Raw genomic sequence first — 25,359 nt, 5'->3', positions numbered from 1 at the left:
TACAGAGTGAGTTCCAGGACAGCCAGTGCTACACAGAGAAACTTTGTCTTGGGTGGGTGGGTGGGGGGAGGTGACCCTGAATCTATATTTCTAATACATCTGTTATATTAATATTTCCAGCATAACCCACACCCCTCTTGTTTCAAACAAAACCTATAAACATGGATTTTGGTAGTGAGGTGACCTGCCATCGTTAATCAAATCCCTTGTCAATAAGGCACAATCTCATTATTATGGGGAGAAATACTGATCCTGCCCTGACAGCTAAAAGGATTTGGATTCTTGTGTGTCTCATAAGAGCAAATTTTAAGTTCAGGTCCAGCCTTTTTGAACCCAAGATAATTTTCTTCTACCTCTCATATTGTCGCCTCTCCCTTGGCAGCCGGCCTCACCTTGTTCTTTCCCATAGATACTAACAACCCAGCTGTGCTTAATTTTTCTCATCATTTAGTTCCTAATTTTAAACTGTTGTTTTATGACTTGGTGTGTGGACTGCTGGAGTTACTCCGATAGCTCCTGGATAACCGTGACTTAACAGATACTACAATAGCCGTGTTTATCTGCTTGTCTTAGGCAGGTAAATTTCCTATGACATAAATTTACGTATTTATTTCTGCGTGTGTGTGAGAGAGAGAGGATGGGCGGATGGCATTGTAGAAACAAAGATGTAATGAGAGACCATATAAGCACGCTGAAGCATCTTCTGGACCAGCTGGAAATGTGGGACCAGCTGGCCAGAGTTCTCTGTTTCCCTCTGTCTTGTGATCCTGGGGTTCAAAGAAAGTCGTGTAGTTGAGCTTTGTGTGGTGTCTTTACCAGCTGAGCCGTCCTGTAGGCCTGCTGTGCTTTAGGGACAGGTTAGGGTGAAAGATAAGTTTGAGGTAGGATGTGGGTGTTATTATTTCAGTTTGGATTTTGTGCCCTGCTGATATATAAAAAAAGAAAAAAAGCCCACGCAGCTCTATTTCCAGTGCTGTGTGTGTGGAATGCGCATGGGTCAGTATCCCTTAAACCCAGCCTCCATGGTGGAATTATGTCGGAAGACTTAAAATCTAAAACAACCTTTGGCAGGTCCCTGTATGATCAGGCTCCCTTCTGGTCCCTGTATGATCAGGCTCCCTTCTCGGCGTAAGAAGCATCGGTGGTGTTGATTAAAGTTGCCTGTTCTTTGTGTCCTGACCGCTGAGGCTTTAAGTTGGTAAATCTGGATCATCTGTGTATATGAGGCACATTGAGACCAATGGATGCCCTGCTTCACCGTTTAGGGTACCCTGGCTGGTTCTGAGATCTGTTAAGTTGCAGAATCAAGGTCGGGAGGCCTGGGGCAGAGCCCGAGGCTGCATTTCCAGCCCTCAGAGGCTGCTCGCAGCACCCATCCTCCTCCGTCTCAGCCTGCCTTTCTGAGCTCGCTTGCTGCCTCTCATTATAAGGATGCTCTGCACCTGCGGTGGGGTTTGACCTCCTTTCCTCCTTCTGTTCAGAGGGTGCTCACTGACCTTCCCTTTGTCTTCTCTATCTCTCTGCCATGGAAGCAGATGGACTTCACCGGCTGCAACCTGACGTGCCATCAACTGTAACGCCAGTTCCCGATCCCAGGACCACAGCTGACCCTTCCCCGTCCCCAGAACCAAAGACCATGGAGCTTTCGGACAGTGACCGACCCATCAGCTTTGGCTCCACCTCATCCTCGGCCTCCTCCAGGGACAGCCATGGTTCCTTTGGCAGCAGAATGACTTTGGTTTCAAATAGCCACTTGGGCTTATTTCACCAGGATAAAGAAGCCGGGGCCATAAAGCTGGAGCTGGTCCCAGCGCGGCCATTTTCCAGCAGCGAGCTGCACAGGGACAACCCTTCCGGGCCACAGGACATGGATGGGGTCAGCGGGAGGCAGCCCGGGACCCCATGGAGAGTGGAGACGAACAGGACACCACAAACCACCGCAGACTCGGACAGCAGCCCCAAGCTCCTCTATGTGGATAGAGTGGTACAGGAAATCCTGGAGACAGAGAGGACCTACGTGCAAGATCTAAAAAGCATTGTGGAGGTAAGCAGACTCTACAGGCTTTTAAGTTTGTCAAGCAGGAGAAATGGGCTTGCAAAACGTAGAGGAAAGAGAGGGGCTTTGTTTGGGGTGGGGGTGATGTCTTTGATAATGCCAGAGGAGAATGCTAAAACAAATTCTTAAGAGCAACCCAGTGCTGTCAATTGAGTAGTTAATAGTTGCACAGCAAATCAACTGTGTCGGGTCATTGGTGATGATGCCGTGCACATATTCAACCATCATACAGTTCTGCTAAATCCCACACCAGGGGTCTCAGGGTGCCGCTCGGCTAGTGGAACAGATGATAATGGGGATAGAAAGTGTCCCCAAGCTTCTTGGTGAGTAGATGCTAGATGTCTCTGAAATCAACTGTTGTGACTCCAACCGCAACTCTGTGAGTTTGTCTAGAAGTTTCTGAAACTACTGATCCGGTCATCCTGCCCCCACCCCAGAGAGGCTGTGAGTTCTGTATACTGGAGTATGGGGCCTGGGTGGTAGAACTGGCAAAGACCCCAAAGTCATTGTTGTGGGTGGAGGCAGTAAATGGGGGGGAAAGAAAAATCCTTGGGCTTGTCATGATTTTCTTTTCTGTTCACTTTTAGAATGCACAAGATTTGCATAAATTTACATAAATGATTACCATATTAATTATTTGTATATATTATTCTGTGGGAACTTAGCTCAGCTTATGTGCCAGATCACCTCCCCTGAAAACTCAATTATTAATTTGGCTGTGAGTTATATTTCCAGGGGTAAAGATTACATAGAGCTCAGATATTAACTCAATCTTAAGAACATTAATACTTCTAGGGTAAGTCTATGTATTACAAAGCTACTCATCTTGCTGCCTAGTGATGAACCATAACCCTTCATTTTTCTAGTAACTAAAGCCTGTTTTAGATTTTTTTTTTCCCCCTGGCCCTAAGCTCCTGGGCTGAGCCCCCTACCTCAGTTTCCCAAGGTCAGGGATTTACAGGTGTGTGCCACCGAGCTAGCTCGTTTTAGAAAATGTGATTCAGAATATCGTGGGATATTTGCTGATGAACATACTCGCCACCAAGTACACGCATGATTATGGCTTCAGGAAAATACTTTAAAGAGCATGATCATGTGTTGAGTCCCACCGATGAAGGATCCAGACACTGTGTCGTAAAGGCAGCTATGACATCACTCCCAGTAAAAATAGAAAGCTAACGGATGGTCAACCAAAACAGTATGTGGTACCAAAGGGACTGAAGTGTCTCACTTTCTAACTTCCAACCATGACAGTCATTTGTGCTTCAGGAGAAATACTTGTGAGATTGCCAACAGTTTTACAGCCTCTCAGGAAACCTAATGTTATTAAAGTTGTTATTGGTTTGTACTCATTTTTATCATTTTCTTAGTAACTTTTTCACCAAATCAAAACGTCTATTAAGAGAGAGTCCTTGAGTTACTCAGCTGTTATTCCATGAAGATTTTTGGTTTTCTGTTCCTTTGTCACGGCCACTTGTAAAATTTGGAGGAGAAGAAATAAGATATGAATGAGAAAAACCAGATAGGGAGAGGTGGCTTTTCCTATCCAAGTTTCACCCTATCAGTACTACTTGAGCCGTCCAAGTTGTTCTGCCTTTCCTCTGTGTGGACATGTTAACCCTCTCTGCGCACATGTCGGTGAGCTTTTGAACACAGGGTGAGCCAGGAGTGAGCCTTGGCTTTCTCTGCCCAACTTAACCCTTTTGTTTCACTCTGCTTTACTGTCGATTAGTGGCGTTCCCAATTGAATGAATTTTACTGGAAGGGGTGTACATTCTAGCTATACATACCATATGAACAGAACCTCCATGGCTCAAGTTGAGGTTTTGTCAATAGGGTAGTGGACAGTGAGATTTCCTGGGTATCATTGATACAGACACCGATTTAAGAGATGCCCACAGTTCAATTTGACCTATCCCCGCTAACCGATTCTTAGGAAGAGAACCCTGTAATCTGGGTGGTTGGGTTCCGCACGCCAGTTATATGGACAAAGAAAATACCTTTTGCCGCATGAGCAGAGATGCTGTCTTAAACTAATACAAAATACATAGGTCACATTTTTCTTTCTCTTACCAGATAAGGATTCAATAACGATGACTTGTGCATCATTCCTGAACCCTAAAGCTTTTGGAGCATTTGACTGTGTGTTCTGATCAACTCATCTGCATTGCTATTTCTCCTGGTGTTTTTACTCACTCCTTCAATCTCTGGGCCCCTGTCCCTTCTGCCATGGTGACTGTCTCATTCACTGCTCCTTTAAGCAGCTCAGCCATTTTTATCTTTAACATTTAAAAGGGCAGATATGATTTTGGCTGTCAGCATCCCCCAAACAAAGGAACAATGGGACTGCCCTTCCTTTCTTTATGTTTGGTCCCTGTGTTTCATTGTTCACCAATTAGATGAGGCAATAAACATGAAAACAAATTGAAAGTAAAATCGCCAACCACACCCTTCATGGTGAGATGGGAGTCCATAGCCAGAGGGTCTCTTTCATGTTTAGTGGGTTTTTGACTGACCGAGCAAGGTAGGATTCTTTTCATCTTTGCAAATGATCTGTATGGGAGCTTTCAATAGCCCTATGAGCTTGGACCTCAGATAGAGCTCACAGCCTTTTGCCCTTTTAGTGAATTTTAAAATAGTTCAGAATGTGATGGAATGCTGTGTAATTGGAAGTCACGTTCCTACTACAAATGGCATCTTTCAACTCTGAGGTAACAAATTAGGTCGTCTCCGAGCATGTAAAAAGACATGTATACTTCATGGGGGGGTGGGTAATATAAGTATAACATGAACCTTTTCCCCCGGCACATACCAGACACTTAAAATGCTTTTCAAGTACCTTTATCTATAAAGTATGTTTTTTTAAATAAAAGCTAAGAAGTGAGTATTATAGCCTTAATGACCAAAAATTTCAATAGTCAAAGCCTTGAAATATTGTTTGTAAGTGTCAGTGAGATGGGTCCAACAACCTGAGTTCGATCCCCAGGACCTACCTAGTGGTCTATTTATAGCAGGCCTACTTATGAAATATGCTATTTAACATATAAACTAATGGGTTTCATCATGATATTTTTATTCTTGTATAATCATCATCTTTGGTCATATTTGTTCCCCATTATCTCCCCTTTTCCTCATTTCTCCCCCCCCCCAATAATCCCTCTTCTGGTTTCACATGTGTGTGTGCCCATGTATGTGAGAGTGGAGGATAGGGAGGGGGGGGAGAGAGATTGATACTGCATATAAAAGAAAACATAATATTTATCTATCTGGATCTGGCTATCTCACTTAGCATGACGACTTCCAGTTGAATCCATTTTCCTGCAGGTGACATCATTTTATTCTTCTTGTGTGTTTACGATGCATTTCCTTTCATCTGTTGATGGGACTGTAGACCGGTTTCATATCTTGGCTGCTGTGAATAATGCCACAGTAAACATAAATGATGCGGGGATCTTTAAACAGTCAAGGCTCAAGAATATCTTCCTTGGGTGGCGCACGCCTTTAATCAAGGGCTCAAGTGTCAACCTCTGCTCATAGTACATTTGTTTATTGAGTGGATAGTGTCAGGAGAGATAAATAGTGAAGAGTGATTTCCACACCTCACTGGCAGGGAAGCTGTTCTGCCTGGTACCGTACCTTAGGGTGTCACATTTGTCAGAAGGACAAAGGCACATCTCTGTAGTTCATACAGAATGAGAGAAGAATGTGAAGACCAGGCCTGGACGGCTCTGGTGGCAAGTTCCGTCCAGATGCTGTGCTCTGGGTCTTTCAAGGCATCTGTGACTGGGACCAATGGAATCTGAGTGGGCCTTTGTTCTGGGACTCCCTGCCCTTGGGGACAGCAGTGTGTTGTAGAAATTGGAGACAGTTTCTAACAAGCCTCAGCTTCCTAGTGATCTTGGGGAAGACAGACTTGTTTGCTGTGGAAATGACAGTGTGTCTCTACCAATCAAATGGCTGTGTGGGGATGCTCTGGATCAGTCAGACGCCCTGCACAGCTACCAAAGGAGAAAGGCTATGCGCCACGCTAGAAGGCTGACCAGAAGGGTTGTCATCACAGATTTCATTGCCATCTTCTTCGCTTGGGTCCTCGGTGTCTAACTCTCCCTCTAACTTAACAGCATTTATCTTGCTGACAGTTTTTAATGGGACTCGTTTAGATGGGAGATTTTTTTTTATGCATATAGAGTATTTTTTATTTAATTTTATATAACAAAGTCCAATTAAATGAAAACAAACATTTATACACAATATTTGGGAATTTGGGCGTCGTTCTTTCCAAACTACTTCCTGCTGGTAAGGGGCGCTGTCTTGGGGGATTCGAAGAAGATTCAGATATCCTAGCTGTAGTCTGCAGGGCTGTCCTGTCCAGCTGTTTGGAATGTAGGATCAGCTTGTACTCTGTTTCAGGCGGTCTGGTGTGATCAAACCACATTAGTCTGGAAGGAATCCACATCTTTTCATTTTCTGTGGAAACAAAAATAGAAATACTTTTCCCCAGTAACTTGTTCTTCAACTTAAATTTTGGAGTCAAAGCGTTTTATTATTATTATTATTATTATTATTTTACATGTCGATCCCAGTTCCCTCTCCCTCACTCCCTCCCTCCCCCCAAGCCCTCCCTCCCTCCTTCCCTCCCTTCTGCCCTCTCTACCCTCTCCCATGCACTCTAAACACCCTCCCCTCCCAACCCCCCACCACAATACAATATGTAGGGGAATGCCATCCAGTTGGGGTCATGTAGATCTGACAGGTCCTGTGAAGTAGATTTTTAATACCGAGGGGAAAATGTGCTCCTTCCTAGACTGTAGGACCTGGCAGAGGTGTTTCTTCAATGGAAACCTATTCTGTGGGTGGATTTAATAAAGAATTTGCACTGTACTAGTTGGCATAATTTCATCAATGTTGCTTAATGTGGTGTCTGCGCACTTTTGTGTGTATGCCCGTTTTCATTTTGTCTTAATGAGGGCATGGGGTCTTTCTTAAAGTTATTGGAGACTTATGATCCTGTGGAAGCAAATTTGGTTATCTCTGGCTTGTGCCAAAGGTTTTATTTTCAGAAGTGGTTTTCAAAGAATGTACTACACATAGGATTGGCTTTAATGTGTTCTTGTCCTGTTTCGTTATTGTTATTGCCGTCTACTCTACTGTCTGGCCCCTTATCCCCACCCTGCCTCGCTCATATACCTAAACACCCCTGGAAACAGAGTAACTGTGGGTGTCACAGCCAGCTAGTGTGGGGAGGAGGACCTTGTCATATGCTCTCACCAGACTCTAAGGGAGGCAAGGACATGTATTCTAGACATGTCCCCGAAGGCGATAGGGAATATTTTTATCAGCAACTGGTGTTCTCCGGGTTTTTTATATGTAACAGTCTCACTGGCAAACCTATACCATTATGTCCCCCACCCCACCCCCCCCAAAATAATAAAGAAGAAAATAGGACAAATATCAGTAATGCTTATGTGCTGAGGTTATTATTGTCTCAACTAAATAGAACCAACAGCTATAGACCCACTGCTGCTTCTAAATCGCTGAAACGGTGTCTTTGTAACAATGAAATCACTAAAAATGACCATAGCAGCAACTGAACTGTTTATCATACATCAGGGATTGAATATATTTATATATATGTGTGTGTATATGTATATGTTATATATGTGAGTCCTCATAAAATATATAAATGAGGTCTTCCTCTAGGACTCAGATAAGATTCAAACCAATGTATCTTCTTATTACTCTTTTTCTTTACACTTTCTCCCATTACCCCTAGGTAAGCACACACACCTTTGCTTTCCTACCCATCCCATCCATTCAACTGACATTGAGGTTCTTTGGAATTCAGCACCATTGTTAATACTTCAAGCTAAAAAAAGAGAGAGGGCTGCTTGGCTTAAAGGCGCAGGCTGTCTACCTTGATTGTGCCCTGGAAACCTTATGGGTAGAAAGGAACCAAGGGTCAGAAGAGACTAAAGTGTCCGCCACCAAAATTGCATGTGGGAGTTTGAAGGTCCTTGGCACATCGCTTCGGTGCTTAAGAAATTAGAATCTTTCTTTTATATTGCCCTACCTTTCTTTTAAAGACAATTCTAAAGACACTTTGATGAGTACTTGAATAAACAGTAAACAATGAGAAAACAGGTCGTAAAATTGATCTAGTGCAAGGAGAAGCTGTATGCTAGCCAAATCCACATTATCATGGATGCATTCCACAGAAAACCAGTCAATGTGTATATTTATAGTAGTGAGTGTTTCAGGAAATAGTCCTCTTTTGTTGTTACCCTTTACCAGGGTATGATTTTCAAATTCGTAAAGGATTTTGTGACTGTCACATAGGAATTACCAACATGCATAATAATTATGGACATAATAATGTTCTAGAATTTCACTAAGAATGACTAAATTTCAGATGGTGGACAACTTGCTCTTGAGTTTCTGACAGCCCTGATGTTTCTTGAAACTTGGGGATCAGATGAGTAGTTGAGATCAGTCTAAGGCTATCCAGGGTGCTGGAGTCCAAGGAGAAGATTCGATTCATAGAGCCATCTTCCTTGTTCTCCTCTGGTTATAAGAATGCATGTTCTGCACATAGATTATAGACAGGGAATTTTTTTAACACCTGTAACAGGTATCTAAAGCCCAACAAAAGGAAATGCAGGTGATACAGGGGGAAAGCTGGGGGGGCTTCAAAATGCCTAACAGTTCTGCTATAATAGGATGATGATCATTCCCCCTAAAGATCATTCCCCATGCAAAGTCTCTCATGGGAGAAGGACTTATGGGAAAACGGGGTACCAAACTCAGTCAGTACTTAAAAACTCCATCAGTAGAACATTTACAAAAAGGGAGGTAACAAAGCTGGTGGTGGTGTTTATACATAGTTACGATGTGTATAGCTAGTTATGGTACACATAACTAGTTCATACATAGTTACTATATATACATAGTTTATACAGATACATAGTTATTATATATATACAGATACATATACCTAGATAAATAATTGACAAACACATGCTGTCACAAATATGATTTCTGACCTTGAGGGAGACACTGGAGTTGACTGTGGAAGCTCCCAACCTTGTATGTGAAAAGAAAGAGAATAACAGGAAGGAAGGGAAAGAAGAAGAGATCAGAAACCCGAGGGAAAGAACGAGAGAAAACTCTACGGAAGGCTCTGAGGACAGAGACCTGGCAGGGATGGGCAGTCGCCACTCATGAGCCATGACAGAGGAGAAGGCCTTATGTGGGTGGAGAGTAAAGACTAAGACGAAGGAAGCTGGTGGGTAGACAAGGTATGTGTTCATACTCCGTGTTCCTACCTGCCTTCTAGACCTGGACAAAAGCTGCATGAACAAAGGGAAACTTGAAGTTTTACATTGGAGTCTAATTGTTCTTTAACATGAAAACAAATTTGCATTCTCTAAGCAAGGGTTCTATCAGACATGACTCGCTTATTCATTGGGATATCATTGCTTACTGTGATTTTTAGGAAATTATGCTCTGCGCAAACCAACCTGCATTTGGGAGATATTTCCTATGGCCAGATGTGTCTGCCAAATAAAATGTGTTACCTGCACCCAATAAAATGAATTGTGGAAGAGAATTTACCCAGATCATGAGAAAGGCCTATAGACCAAATGACCAAGCACCCTTACTCCGTAGCACAGACCATGAGCAGCTTTGCCTGTTTACAGCCGGTCAGCGACATACTTCAGTATTAACTGTTCTCCTGGTTTTCAGTTCTCCCCCTCTCCACAAAGACTACTGTGCCATGTAAAGCCAATGACGTCATTCTACTCAGCACCTTAAATAGAACTTCTAAAACTGTTTTTTTATAGTGCTGAAATAGAAACACAAACAACGTCTTTGCTTTTGGGTGTGACCCAAATACCTAAGGACAGGTTAAAGGGAGAACTTGCTTATTTTGGCTCACGGTGTTCAGAGGTATCAGTCCACCATGGTCGGGAGGTGTGGCAGGGCAGAGCCACTTAGAAATAACTGGAAGAAAACACATCAGAAGCGGTTTACTAACTGTCTCACAGATAGTGGCTAAGCTGAGTCCTCATGAAAACTCATGAATAAAGCTTCCTAAGAGTAATCTACTTTCCTTGCTCGGTTCCCTATGCCCCAGGCATTAACAAGGAAAACACAGAGCATAGGTGTGTGGGAAAGAAAGTGTCTGTGGCTTTGTCTATCTTGAGTGAGCAAATCCAGAGAGTAAGATAGAGGAACCACAACAATTAGGATCACTTCCATCTCCGAGTGAGGCAAAAGCAATCAACAACCTACCCTTTCCTCAGTAACGCTAGTCCAAATCACTTCTGAGGTCAAACGTCACCTTTCCCTTTCCTGCAAGAACAGGTCTCCCTGGGTTTGTCCATGTGTGGTCATTGGCAAACCAGTTGGTCCTCTAGCGGCCTGTTTTACACACCTCTGTTCTGAGGAGGGAGCTGCCTGCCAAATCCTATTTAAAACAAAATATGAACAAGAAGGCTACTGATAGGATGTGTACGGGTGCCCGTATTCCAGCCATCCAGCCAGCATGTTCAAAGCTGACTTTGTATTCTCCCACTTAGAGAAAATTCCTACTTCAAAACTAGGAATTAATCAAACATCATAATGACCCCCGCAAGAAACAGACAATTAACGGTCATCAGGCAGATTGGGACCTGGGATAGTAAGCCCTGTAAACACCTTCAAAGGGGCTATTATTTGAGCTATTAAAAGCTATCACTTGAGAAATCTGGTTTGGAGGAGCAACCAAAAGCTAAGCAGGGATTTTCTAGAGTAGAGGCTGCTGGGAGACGGCCATGGGAACGTCGCAGTTCCTGGCCAGCCCTGCACTGCAGCCAGCTGGTGGGGTTGCATCTGTGGAGCTGAGGGGAATTCTCAGTGCTCCTCATGTCCCAACAACCGTTCAACGCAGAGACCCCTGCTCCTCCAGAGATTTTTGCTGTTGTTCTCCTTATAAAGCAAGCAGTAACTTTAAAGGCAACGTAGAGCATCTTCTCATCCTCTTGCAACGTAGCAAAATGGCGGAAGTGTGGCCTTTTAGAGCTGCCAGACTGAGCCTGAAACTTTGCCATTTCCTGAGGAAACCCTCAGGTTCCCAAGGATTTTGAAGGTTTGTTTTTGTTGTTGTTATTTGTTCGTTTGTTTTCCTTCACCTGAAGAAAATGATACTAAGCGGATGGAACCCTTCCTGTACAATGCTCACATAATGCTAAGAAAACAGTAAACATTTTAGGGAGGGTCACTATTCTCAACAAATGATTATTCACGTAGTTGGCTCTTGTACAAAGCCAGTCACTTCTGGTAGAGTTTAACGTGTCATAATATTGGCGGGCCTGTATATCTATATCAGAATTTTAGTTAAGAAAATTATCTTGGCTGGGTCAAGGTGGCGCACGCCTTTAATCTCAGCACTTGGGAGGCAGAGGCAGGAGGATCAGCCTGGTCTACAGAGTGAGTTCTGGGACAGCCAAGGACACAGAGAAACCCTGTTCGAAAAAGAACTTTAAAAAAAGAAAATTATCTTAACTTTGTGTGTGTGTGTGAGAGAGAGAGAGAGACAGAGACACAGAGAGAGAGAGAGGTCATAAGACAACTTGCAGGAGGCAGCTCTCTCCTCTCACTATTTGGGTCCCAGGGATCAGACAAACCCAGGCCATCGGGCTGGGCAGCAGTGCTCTTCCACCCGGAGCCTTGTCACTGACCCTTCAATCTGTCCTTTAGATGAGAGGTGGCTCAGTGGTTAAGAGCACATACTGCCCTCCCAGAGGACTCGTCTGGATCCTAACACCCACATCAGGCAACTTACCCCTGCCTGTAACTACACCTCCAGCAGATCCAGTTCTCACTTCTAGCCCTCCCAGAGAACCTAGATTCACATGGATGTGGCTACACACACACAAACACACACACACATACACACACACACACAAACACACACACACACACTTAATTAAAAATAAAGCAAAAGTATCATTTAATTGCAAGATACATATAATCCACTGCACTTTTGAGTATACCTTACACACCTACAAGTAATTGGAATTCATTTCTCACGTACCAAATGATAGGTTTTTGTAGTGGAATGAATTTATCCCTTCAGGATTTTGATTTGGGCTGAAGTTGAACTGGCGTCCATTTAAAGGACAAAGCTCCTAGTCTGGACTCCAGGCTCATGTGACAATCAGCTGTGTGTCCAGAAACAAATGGCCAGTCTGATGTCAGCTTCTTTCTGTGTAAATGAGTCTAATTCAGAAAGCCCCCATCTACAGAAGACTGGCAATCACATCCCTACCAGCCTCAGCTCTCAAGAATGCAGCCCAGACACAAATGTGTCTTTTGAGCTGCCAAAATAGATATTTCAAACACTAGACAGTAAACCCTGTGTCTTTACGCAAGAGGCCCAGGCTGTCACTGAGAGCCTATTTACCCTGAATGTCTAAAATAAGCTTAATTACTTGGTTTCATAGCCTACGGTGAGGAGAGGGGTAAGGCGAGGTGGGTGTGCCAGCACCAATAAGCCAGGGGAAAAAAATCTTCCTCAAAAGTCTAAAGTAAGACTCTCTGGAATGGGTACAAAATCATCTCAGTCACACTGATGAATTTGATTAGTGAATTAAAGCTCATATAAGAGGTAAGAGTTACCTATTTTATCTTGTATGTTTGAGTGTTGTGTGTGTGTGTGCACGCACATGTGCGTGTGTATGTGTGTATGAGTATTTTGTGTGTGTGTGCACGTGTGTGCATGTGTGTATGTGTGTGTATGTATGAGTGTTGTGTGTATGTGTGTGTATATGAGTGTTTTTTGTGTGTGTGTGTATATGACTGTTTTGTGTGTATATGAGTATTTTGTGTATGTGTGCACACATGTGCGTGTGTGTATGTTTTGTGTGTGTGTATGTGTGTATGAGTGTTTTGTGTGTGTATGAGTGTTTTGTGTGTGTGTGTGTGTAGGAGTGTTGTGTGTGTGTGTAGGAGTGTTGTGTGTGTGTGTGTGTGTGTGTGTGTGTGTACCACATGCATATGTGCCTGGTGCCCAAAGAGGTCAAATCTGTGTGTCAGATCCCCTGGAACTAGAATAGTACTAAAGTAGACACAACTGAATGTCTGTGCCCCAATCCCATCAGTAAATGCACTTACAACATTGTGTCACCATTGCTAGTCTCCATTTCTGGAACTTTGTTACCATCCCAGGCAGAAACTCTGGACCAGATAAACAGTAACTCCAGAGGCTGAGATGGCTCCATGGGTATGAGCGGCTGCTCTGCTAGCATGGGAACCAGAATTAGCGGAACCCACATTGGAAGGGAGGAAGGGGTAAGGAGGGGGAGAAGAAAGGAAGGAAGGAAGAGGAAATAAAAAGAAAAGAAAAGCCAGGCATAATTGTATGTGCCTGTAACCCTCACACTGGGAAATGGAGACAGGCAGATTCCAAGGGCTCTGTAGCCAGCCCCCATAGCTGAAATAGCAAGCTTCCAGAACAGTGATGGGTAATGACAGTAAGAGTGGTAGAGGGAGTCACCCAACATCCTCCTCTAATCCCAGAGTATGCATACATGTATGCAGACAGACAGACAGACAGATATGTAAGTGCAACCTGCTGAGCCCATTTTTGCATTCATGCATATATGGTTTCAGGTCTGATAGCTTTGTATTTGGACAAGCAGTCACGTGACTCATCACTGTTAGGCAAGACCAATTCTCTGTCGGCAATCTTTCATTGCCTATAGTTCTCTGTCTAGAGGTAGGACCTGCACTTGTCCAGCACTAACTGTGAAATGGCATCCTATAGAAAGGGAAAACATCCCTATGAGGAAAGGACAGAGGGCGCTGGTAGTGACAGATGCCCAGTGAGATGCTGCAGGCATCACTAATAAGAAACAAAGGCCAGAGCTTGTTGGGGAGGCTGTTTGCTTTATCAAACTAATCTATAAAGAAACCCATTCAGAAAGAGATCACAAAGGAATGGAGAATGGATGCAAACTAAGTTTTCCATAAGCTGCCTGCAGGTGTGTGTGTGTGTGTGTGTGTGTCTGTGTGTGTGTGTGTGTACGTGCATGTTGAGAGAGGCCATTCTTTATACTTTAAAATATTTCCTTTCGTTATTTTTAATTAACACAGACAAACAGTGTCCTGTTATTGTAGACTAAGCCTTCTACATCACAGGGGTTGGTGTGGGATTGGAGCCCGTTACCTACAAAGTCCTTGCATTAATATTAACCTTCGTGGAACTAATTCCAAACAGCCATTTATTGTGAAAGTAAAACTACTTGTATTTTAATCAGAGAATTAATGAAGCTTGCTCAGAGGTTAAAAAAAAAATTCTCTTTCTGTGTCAACAAGGAAAGTGTCTCTTATGTTTGGGTGCAGGCCTTGCCTTTGTCTGCACTCAGGCTACCAGCAATCTGTTAAGTGGGAGGAGAGGAGAGGAGCTCTGTGAAGGTAACCCACAATAAACAGAGTTGCCAAGCAGAGGGCCCCCTTTGTTCCAGTTTGCACAAAGCAGGGGATAAATCACTCCCCCTGGGGTCTGTTCCAGGCCTGGACAATGGTGTGGCAAAGAGTGGAGTTAATCTACTTTTGATTGGAAAAGCATTTCTTTTCTTGTGTGGAGGCAGGAGTTCAGCCTGTGTGAGGAAACGTTAAAAAGGAGAGGCAGGGCTGAGAGCCTCTGTCATCTCCCAGAGGCGGTGTCGTGTCCCCGTCCAGTGTCCCCCGTCCTGTCCCCCCACCCCCCAGTGACCAAGGAAGGCGCACAGGAGGAAAGCAGAGCTGGGCTGAAATTCTGACAGAGAGTGGCAGGGCCTCTTTTAACCCTTGCCTTTCTGGCTCTTTACCCTGGCAGCAGATGCTCACATGGCAGACTCACTCTGTCCCTCCTTAGATAAGTGGGCGCCCAGTTCCCAACACTGTTCTCATCTTTCTGTGTGAGAGCCAGAGCTCCAGAGACGCCTGCTAGCTCATGTGAGGGATATTCTGGAATTATTAAAATAACCACCCACCCAGGAGGGCACCCAACTCGCACAGACTCGGGGAAAGAAGGACCATAGAAGAATCCCGAAGGATGGATTTAGCCAGGTGTTTTAGTTTGCTTCCTCCTATTGCTATGAGAAATGCCAGAAACAAAAACAACTAAAAAGTCAGGGCAGGGACGAAAGCAGGAAGCAGGAAGTGCAATGGAGAGCTTACGGACTTCACCTTTCTTTGTAGCTCCCAGGGATAGCTGTCCAGTGGTGGTATGGCTCATAGTGGGCTGGGCCTTCCCACATCAATCATTAATTTAAAAGAAGAAGAAGAAGAAAGAAAACCACATACTCGCCTACAGGCCATCTTGTTACTCGGAACTTAAAGAGACAGGATGGTCGAGACGAAGAGATAGTGAGGTGGGAGCGTGGATATGCTCACAGCACAAGGTTGTCATAGGTGATATTCTGAGAGATTATAACAGCGATGTGTTGTTTGCTTGTACCGCTGAGGATTGAACCCAGGACCTTGTGGGTGCCGGGCTAATGCTCTCCCACAGAGCTATAGTCCCAGCTCTAGTTTTGTGATCTGAATGAAAGTAGACCGTGTGCGGTGGCACTTGGGGCCAGAGGCAGGGTTCATCAGGGAAAGTCTCGCTCCAGGTGGGTTCCAGGCACAATATGATGCTAACATATCTGCCCGCCAGTCATCTTCTTCTGAGCCCTGGAGAATGCTGGCTACTGACCTCTTTTCAAGACTCGTTGCTTTAGCTCTTTGGTGGTAACCATACAAAGCCAAGCCTTCCATGGCTGACTTACCACAGCCCTACACTAGGTGTCTGGTACCAGGTCTCTACACACACGCACTGGCTAGTGGCAGTAGCTCCAGTATGGCCTTCTGGCTCAGTTTCCTCTTCAAAAATGCTGCAAGGTAGGAAAGATCAGAGCTACTTTGGGTTCAAATGCAAACAAAATCTATTTGCACACTGAAAATGTATACTAAGCCCTGCTCCATGTCTCCTCTGCCCCCCAGCGTCAACAGTGGTATTGGAGCTGCTACCAAGCATCATGGTAGGCAATGGTCGGGAAGGCACAGCATCTGGAGCCCTGTCGCCCATCTGTGTGACTTGGAAAATGGAAAGCTTTCCCCTTCCCCCTTTTCTGTCTTTCTAGGTAATTCTTTCCAGGTAGCCCCTACCTTGGTGACCAACTGAAACCTTATTTTGTCAGAGTTCCAAGAGATTCAGCAAGAAGAGCTCAAGCTATTTCTTCTCCATCGGATGGACCCTGAGAACACTCGCTAGGAGATTTAGCTATGTTGCTGTTGCAGGCTGTGTAGGCTAGCTGGGAAAGTGTTTTAATTTATCAAGTAACTGATATGATTCACCACTGTCTAATTTAAGTGGAGCAGACGGTAATTGGTAAAATATATGTGGGGAAAGTCATCTCTGTTTGAAAGGACCGTTACTTGGTTTCTTTATTTCAAAATTCCTAGAATTCATTTCTGGGTATAGGCTAGAGGTCATTATTGGATTTATGACCTGGGAGTATTTTGGCTTAGTCATTCTTCTGGCTAGTGAAGCAAGGTGAGGTGCAGAGCTCATGGAGGGGATTGGAGCTCCAGGAAGGAATATACGAGAATGCGTGTGCGTGGCCCGTGTTACTCGGAGATGTTTGCAGCATCTACATGCTCCTGTGTGCGACCCTGGCACATACAACTGTAATACACAGTGACAGAATCTTTCTCATGCTGGTCCTGAGACCCCGTGTGTACCTGTCCACTTCAGTATGGCAACATCTTCTGATGAGGGCTGTGCTGGTCAAAAGTAGTGTTGTTTGGGCCTTCTGGGTATCTCTGGATTTTCTTTCAAGAAGAATGCTTAACCCTTCACCCTCAAAACACAGTTTTCAAGCTCTCATCGTGGAACTGGTTTAGTTTCTGCCTTTGTCTTTTCGTTTGTTTTGTTTTTGAGACTTGAAAGTGAGCCCAGTACCGAAACTGCAGAAACTGCAGGCCGTGGCGACCAGGGTGGCTGTATGTCCTTGAACTGAGAGCAGACGCTCATGAGAAGGGAGGGAACCGATTCAGGTGCAGGTCAGAAGACACAGTAGAGCCGGATGTTAAATGCCGGGAGTGGAAAGCAGCTATGATGGATATTAAAAGTCATACTCCTGGTATGAAAAAATCATACTCCCAGGAGTGAGCGTGTACAAACTTCCAGCAGTGAAGAGTTGGATGGGTGCATGGGACTGGCAATAATTCAGAATCAATCTGTAGTGGTCCTGGCACATAGTAGGTGCCTGGTAAGTAAGGGTGGCTGTGTTTGGGAGATTTCTAATGAAAACTGCGCTTAACTCATAGAATAAGCCTGCAGCAGTTAACCCTCTTGTTTAAAGATATGTGTTAAAGGATAAAGCCTTTGACAGGGGATGTAGAGTTTCAATGCATGGCTGGCTAGCGGATCCCTGTGTACACACAACTTGTAATTTACTCTCCGAGTGGCTCTGGAAGAATGATGGGAACGTTCTGCGCAACAATCACTTAGGGTGTGGTGCAAACCAAATGAGACAATGTATATAAAGTAGAGAGTTGGAACCTAGCAGTAAATCCGAGATGAATGATGGTGATGGTAATGGATAGCCATGAAGGAAAGCTAAAACCTAATTATCTTAATTATCTTACCATGTACTTTTTTTTCCTGATGTTTAATTTTTTTTTTTTCCACAGAGAACGAAAGCAGGTTGTTTCAGAGTTGCTGTTCTCGTGTGTTTAAAATAAGAGGAGACTAGTTTGTCTTGGGCACGCTGGGGATTTCCTGGTTTATTGGAAACGGGTGCCTAGCAGGAGTGACTGCACTCTGGTCTGGTCTGCAGGTGACTAGGGCTGGATCATGTCCCAAACAGCAGCTTCCTGTGGATTTGTTTCTGCACCTTCCTGGTCAGTGCCCACAGGGAGCGGACGCCTATGCCTTTCTCTAGTGCACTCAGGTAGACATTGGACAGTTGGATCAATTTTTATAAAACTCTGCTCTGTGGACTTTGTTCTGCTTAAAGACTTTAGGAGAAAAGCAATCGGAACGTTCTCAGCCTTCGTACTTGTCTTTCTACTCAAACGGGCCTGTGTTTTAGCCAAATCCGTGCTCCCTCCTTCCTCAAGCTTCTCCTGGAGAGAGCTGCCAGCCCTCACCTCTCCCCTCTCTCCTCCCCTCTTCCCCCCCCCCCCTTTCCCACCCAACAGGTCTTGTCTCCTCCTGGTGAGGAAATCAGAGCAACCTTCTTCAGAGGGAGGAAGGGAGACAATGGAGAGGCTGAGCAGCTCAAGTGTCATTTGTCACAGCTTGACTAGAGGGCCATTCCTGGCATTTTTCACTGGTTTCGGGTACTGAAAGCGTTGTAGAAGGTAAATGAGGCTGAACCCTCCGGGTTTATTACTCTTTTATCTAAACATCCCGAGTCCTTAACAGACGTCCCCATACTGTCAACAGGACCGGCCTCTGTGTGATAAATTAGGGACCCTGAAATGAGATGTGACCTCCTGTCAGCTGCCTCTAACTCCAGCACCCACCCACACACACACACACACACACACACACACACACACACATACACACACACACCCACACACCCACACACACCCACCCACACACCCACACACACACACACACACACACACACACACACACACACACACACACCCTTTCTCCTCTTCCCATCCCCCACTTTTATCTTTCATCTTCCCTGCTTTCCCTACCGTCTACTTCCCCAATCTTTCTCTCCCTTTTCTCCTTCTCTTCCCGGTCTTCCTTCCTTCCTTCCTTCCTTCCCCTCTTTCTCCTCCCCTCTCCTCCCTTCAGAGATACAGAAAGGTCTTCCTGGTGTTCCATGCCCACGGTGCTTTCCACCCTATTCTCGGTGGATGTGTAGGCTTCACACCAGACTTGAGGCCCTATCATCTCCATGATGCGAGCTTTTGTTTTGGTCCTGATGGAGCCCCTGGGGCCCTGGGCTCGCTCCAGTCCCTTTGACAGTGTCTTCCTCCCAACTAAGTGCTGGGTACAGAAAGGCATGGGCAGATATGGGCCTGCAATTTAGACCTCTTAGACTTTATCAAGCTCCCCACTGTAACATTGTTCAGTGGTTTATTAGGGAGTGGGGGAGATTAAAAGTTTCTATACTTTGAAAATGGATTCTTCAATATTCTCAAAGCGCTTTGTAAGTGATGCTTGTCCCTCTCAAATCGTCTTACGGTGACTTAAATTTTAAGTGTTTTTTCTCCGTTTTTGTTTTGTGTGTAAAGGGTGTGTACCTACAGGGTAGGGATAGAATTATCGTCTTTTCTGAATGTTTCCCACCCCTCAATACAGGGCCTAATGCTTAGATAGCGTTCACCTCGAAACTTTACTGAATACATTATAATAAGGCTATTGGATGGAATCTTATAGCTCCAGGCTTCCCATCTCCTGCTCCTGTATCAACAGCCTGTCCATGATGCACAACTGTTGCTAGGGAATTTGGAGTTTCTGAGTAAAAGAACTTAGAAATACTTAGAAGGAAGCTCCTGGACAATCTTATTAGGATTTGGGAGAAAAGCAGGGACAGGCAAGCTGTAAATCTCAGCAGCTGCCAGGGCACAGGAGACAGACAGAGACTCATCTCATTTGTGTCACGCCAGCATGCTCAGCAGTGGAAGTCAACAGGCAGCTGCATGGCAGAAGACAGATGTGCGTGTCAGAGGAAGGGCAGAGGAGCTTCTGAGGACAAGTGGGAAATCCCAGAGTAGCCTGGAAAGCGTGCTTAGACTTCTGGCAAGCTTCCGAAAGAAAATAAATAGGAGGAAGGGAGGAAAGTTAAACTTTTCTAAGTTAGGACTTAGAAAGGGGCCAGTTCTGCACTGTGGCCTGATATTGATATTGGTAGCATGTGTATGTATGTATGTATGTATGTGTATATGTACACATATATGTATATATGTGCATATATATATCCTCATTCATCCATCTATATATAGTTAGACCCTCATATATCTATCCGTACACATGCACACATAATATATATATATATACATACATATACATATACATATACATACATACATACATACATATATATATATATATATATATATATATATATCTCCTCTTTAAAGGAATAATTATTCCTCTCATCTCAGCATGGCTTTATATGAACTGGCATTTCTGAGAACCGGTCTTTGGCCAGGTAACAATAGACTCGGCTAGATCAACTCTTAAAGGAGACAATAGTGAGTAATGTTCAATCTTTGGGGCAGATAAGAATATCATGTCTCCTCTCAAAGCTAGAGGCATTTATTTCACTATTTTGACCAAGAAGCCTGAAGAAGGGCAAAGCTGGTGTTTACCTTTCGAGTATTACCAAGGAAATGGAAAATGGGGTCCAAAGCCAACCATGAAGCCCACGAAGCATTCATCCATCCTCTGTGATCTCCTAAGCTACTGATCTCTGTAATACCTCCAGGATCTTCCCCTCACTCCAAGGCCCCACATTCCAGGACTAATGGGCTCCACTGGTCCTGCTCTCTGTAGCCAGGCTCAACTCTGAGCATCCTTCCCACTGTGGCCAGGCCCTATCGCCCCCCATCAAGGACCTGACCTTTCTTATCCTGAACCTCATTTCTAGCTGCCTGTATATTCTGAACTCTTTCTTCTTTTCTCTGTATTCAAACCCCTACTCATCCCCAGGGACTTGGCTACCGCCTCCCCCCCCCCCACTACTTTATGAAGCCTCTCTTCCTGTGATGGAAGTTCTTAGGATGATACCCTAAGCCCTGGCAGCCCTCACAAACTAGGCTCAGCTACAGATCCCTAGTATGTCAGTTAAAGAAACAAGTGGTTATGGACTAATCTTTTTTGCACATTGCGAAGATGTGTCTTTGCCAATATGCCCTTTGATTGGTTTAATAAAAGAGCTGCCTGGCCAATAGCTAAGCAGGAAGACATTAGGTGGGATAGCCAAACTGAGAGAAGGCTGGGAAGAAGGGCAGAGTCGTCAGATGCGCAGGAAGCAGGAGATGAATGGGCCATGCTGAGAAAAACGTACATATGGCAGAATGTAGGTAAGAAATATGGGTTAACGTAAGGCGTTGAGAGCTAGTTAGCAATAAGCCTAAGCTATCAGGGGACCATTTGTAATTAATAATACATCTCTGTGTGGTTATTTGGGGAGCTGGCTGACCCGACAAGAAAACTCCATCTCAAGGAGTCGTAGTGAAAAGCTGGGGATCTAGGCTTATTCAGTGTGGGGACACTGGGACAAAGAACAAATAAAGGGGTTCAGTGATGCCAGCCCACCAGGGAGCATGGAGGGCGACAGGTATATGTAACTAAGTAGTCCTGCTCAAGGTATGTCTGTGCCCATCATTGGTCCAGCTTTGGGATGAGTGCCTGCTGGGAGGCAAATTCCTCCACTTTTTTCAGTAGTCAGGTAGCACGAGTGTCTCTTTAAAAGACCTTCCTCCTGCCAAGGGTTGTAATCCCTTCCTGGAATTGAGCACATCTGCCTTTGTGCACCATTACCTTCTGTACTGAATATGTGGGTCCTTCTCGACTGGACACTTCACAGCCATTCAGCCAGAACGGTACAGGACCTGCATGTTGACACATACTTTCAGCAAGTCAGGGACGGAGCTCCCTGAAGGAAAGGACCCATATGATTCAGTTTGTAAGCTCCCAGCTTGTAAAACAGAACTTGGCACCCACTCTTAATGCCCTCAGGAAGAGCAGGCAGGGGGACTGGCTGAGTGGAGGGGAGTGTACTTTATACTGTACATTGATAGGCAAATCTAGGGCATTCTGGTTTCAGTGGAATTCTGACCCAGCCTTCTGGCAAGAGGAGAAGATGCTTTCTCCAAACTAAAGAATAGCATCACCACCTTCAAAGAAAAGGAAAACCGTAAGAGCGCTATCAAATGAGTAGGGTGCAAAGTGCTAACAGCAGGAGCTGAACCAAAAAGTGCCACAGAAATCCACTGTGTGGGAGTGGATATATAAGCGAGAGGATTAGGAAAGCCCTTTCCAGTTTCCTTTCCACAGTGGGATTATCTCCAAGTGGGGAAGAGTGTAGGGAAATGGAAGCGTTGGGAGGCACTCTAGTTATCTTCCATGTAAATAACTATCTTTTCCTCATTGAGTCTTATCTCCAAGTGGGTTATAACATCTTAAAACATGATCTCAAAGAAGAGAAGGGTTAGAGGAGCCAGTAACTAAATTTCTTCAGGCATCTTGGAGAAATTGTTCCAGTGCTCTCTAGAATTTTCCATAACACCCTTTGTGTGTCTTTGCAGCATGCTTATCTAGAGGAGGATGTCCCCAACTGTTATGTGGTGTGTGTGTGTGTGTGTGTGTGTGTGTGTGTGTGTGTGTGTGTGTGTACTGTATTATAGCTTTTGTTACTCACTATTGCTTTTGAAAGGGAAGCATAAGATACTCCAGTTGCTGCAGGCGTGGCTCTGTGTTTAAGAGCACTGGCTGCTCTGCCAGAGATCTGGTTCCATTCCTGGTACCCAAGTGGCAGCTCACAACTCCCTATAAGGACAGGTCCATGGGACATTAGATGCACTCTTCTGGCTTCCAAGGGCACCAGGCCTATGTGCGGTGCACAGACATGTGGGCAGGCACTCATGCACATGAAACAAAAGCAATAAAAATTTTAAAAAACCATTTAAAATTTTAAAACACATTCTAGTTGCAGAAACCGATTTATGAATAAGCCAACAGATAGTCAAACTCATCAAGGTGTCAATGTACCTCTTCAGGTTCTGTCTTTACATTGTTGTGGGTTTTTGCCAACTGCCTCTTGTGTGCTCCCACACCCCAACGGGCACCAAGTTAGACTCCATATTGATATTTTCAAATAAGAAGCCAGAGAAGGACAGTTGTGTACAACCTGTTCAATGAAGGCGCTCGTAAGGACATAAACTACTTAAAAACTAGATACTCCAAAGCAGACTTTTAAACCTCCAAAGGGAAACTGAGTGACAGAAAGGTCTCTTCTGCGTGAGAGTCCCTGTCTGCTTGCTCCTGTCCCAAAGCAGACAGAAGAGTTCATAGCCAAGAATTCCTTCCAGCGTAGACATTTTCTATAGGTTGGTTGCGAGCCGTATGATAGCCACTGGTGTGGACATGAAGCCAGTGAATTTAATGAGCATCGTGATGGAGTCCGCTGATGCCCTCACTCTGTCATTTGAGCACAGAGTGCACTGTTATTAGGCTGAGCTTCCAGCCTCTCATTTTGGCTTCAGATGACTACAGCTGCCAGAGCAGCACAAGCTACAGTAGTTTCCAGTAACCGGTTCAGGGTTAATGTCCTCTATTTAAGATACTTAATTATGGTCAGAGTGGAGAAGAAGTTGTGGCCATATGGCTTTGATCTGCTATCTAGAATGACCTACAAAAAAAAAAAAAAAAAAAATTGGAAAGCAAGCAGCTTTTAAAATATAGGGTCTCTGCTATGAACTCCCAGTTCCAAACTACAAGAGTTTTTGAAAGGGAGCCACAGGCTTTGTCTCCAACACCAGATGACATTTTTCAAGGATTGTTACTGGGCTTTTTATTCACAGCCTGCTGTGACCCGTCGTGTGAATCTGGTCACCATCCTAGCCATACCTCTCAGCCTGATGTATTGGATGGGCCAGGTTATCGGGCTTAATTTCCTTGGTTTTGCATGCAAAATATTCCTTGCAAATGTCTAATTAGGGTCTAGAAAAGTGACTCAGTGAGAGACACACAGGAGAAATAAAGTAATAACGATCTTTAAGTGTCTAATGGCTTACTAAGCTACTATCAAATAGAAGCAAGCGATGAAGTTGGGTTTTTACGCGCCACGTGCAATTTAACAAGAATATCAGTTTGTTTTGCTTGGCATCTCTTTGGGGAAGAGTACATGCCATGGCCTGGGTGTGGAGGTCAGAGGACAGCTCGTGGGAATTGTTTTGGTTCTGGGGGGTGCGTACTCGGGTCATCGCTGATCAATAACAAGTGCCTTTATCTACCGAGCCATCCCGTTAGCTCTCGGTGAAGGCTTCTTGATGAGGAACAGTTTGTACATGTTGTTCTCAATGTGCTATTGCCTCAGTTCTGTTATGCATAGCTGCTCTTGGCTGGACACGACCTCCCCTGCTCATACATAACTTCCTTATCACTGTCCCTCTCATAATAATGATAATAAGCTTGGCTTGCGGGGTTGGGGGTGCCGGGGGTGGGGCGGTTTGCCAGCCAACGACATTGAAATCTTGTCAGCCTGCTTTCTTATGAGATGTTCACTTCTAGCAAAGCAGGGAGGGAGAGGGGGAGAGAGGGAGGGGGAAAAAGAAGAGCAGTGACCAGCAAAGCTTGCTTTAAAAAAAAAAAAAAAAGATAATAAAAGTCACGCGTGGCAATACTTTTAGGAGGAGAGGGACCAGAATGAAAGCCCATTTGGTGTAGACAGTGACCTATTTGGGAAGCTAACAACAAGGCCCTGTGCTTTTTGCAGAAGGGACAAAGCAAGTGAGAGGCACAGGGAAGTAGAGGCTGGTGGGTGTGAAGGCCAGCTTCCCCTTCAGGGGTTCCGTGTAGCATCTCGTTTGTGCTGGAAAGCGGGATGCAGTGGGAGCTGCTCTCTGTGGGCCTGGTTATTTTGCGCATGTCCCCTCCCCACAATGCTTGTGGACCACACCGTGAACTTGGAAGGAAGTAGAGCTACAATGTGCGATCCTGGAGAGGGGACTGTATTTATTTATTTTTATTTTATTTTACGTTATTTCAGCTGCTTTCGCTTTTTTTTTTTTTTTTTTTTTTTTTTAAGTCTGCCCTTGCTTCCTATTGAGTCCATCCTCAATGTGGTGGGAGAGGGGAACATTGAGTTATGAACCCTTGAGCACACAAGGTGCAGAAAGCAGTTTCCCCTCTTTCAAGGATCCAGACAATGCCCGGGCTGTGTTGGTTTAACCCTCTGTGGGTCTGGCTGATGTAGGATGTATTTAAGAGCCTTGTAAGTGTTAGACATGGAAAATTGTTTCCATTCTCCTCCGCGCATTAATTTAACTTCACGCACTTAGCAAATGGGAGTAATGTGCTTATTTTTGTTTTGTTTTGTTTTGTTTTTTTGCTTATTTTTTTTAAGCCTTCCTGCACTGGCATGGATCTGGTCCTGTGTGTACTTATCTGATGCTTTTATGCCTTAAAGGGTGTCTTAAACAACTCTATCGCACTTTGAATTTTTATTTCTGATTTTCCACTATATGAACTTTACATGTATATGACAGAGCGTGTGGAATCCAGAGATCAACCTGGGGTATTATTCTTCCAAGTT

The 25,359-nt window shown here is 44.6% G+C and overlaps 1 protein-coding gene across 2 annotated transcripts in view; it reads left to right on the top strand.

The window, feature by feature from the left end:
- Positions 1–1,532: 1,532 nt before the first annotated feature.
- The window catches only part of Plekhg1 (pleckstrin homology and RhoGEF domain containing G1), a 74,920-nt gene continuing 51,093 nt past the window's right edge, over positions 1,533–25,359 (top strand). For both annotated transcript variants that reach the window (XM_051206010.1, XM_051206009.1), the window contains exon 1: positions 1,533–2,044. In XM_051206010.1, the coding sequence (XP_051061967.1) occupies positions 1,637–2,044 (408 nt within the window). In that variant the 5' untranslated portion in view covers positions 1,533–1,636. The remainder of the gene's footprint in view (positions 2,045–25,359) is intronic.

This window comes from Phodopus roborovskii, unplaced genomic scaffold, assembly GCF_943737965.1.
Source record: "Phodopus roborovskii unplaced genomic scaffold, PHOROB, whole genome shotgun sequence".
Taxonomy (NCBI): domain Eukaryota; kingdom Metazoa; phylum Chordata; class Mammalia; order Rodentia; family Cricetidae; genus Phodopus; species Phodopus roborovskii.
This window is presented reverse-complemented; position numbering and strand designations above follow the sequence as displayed.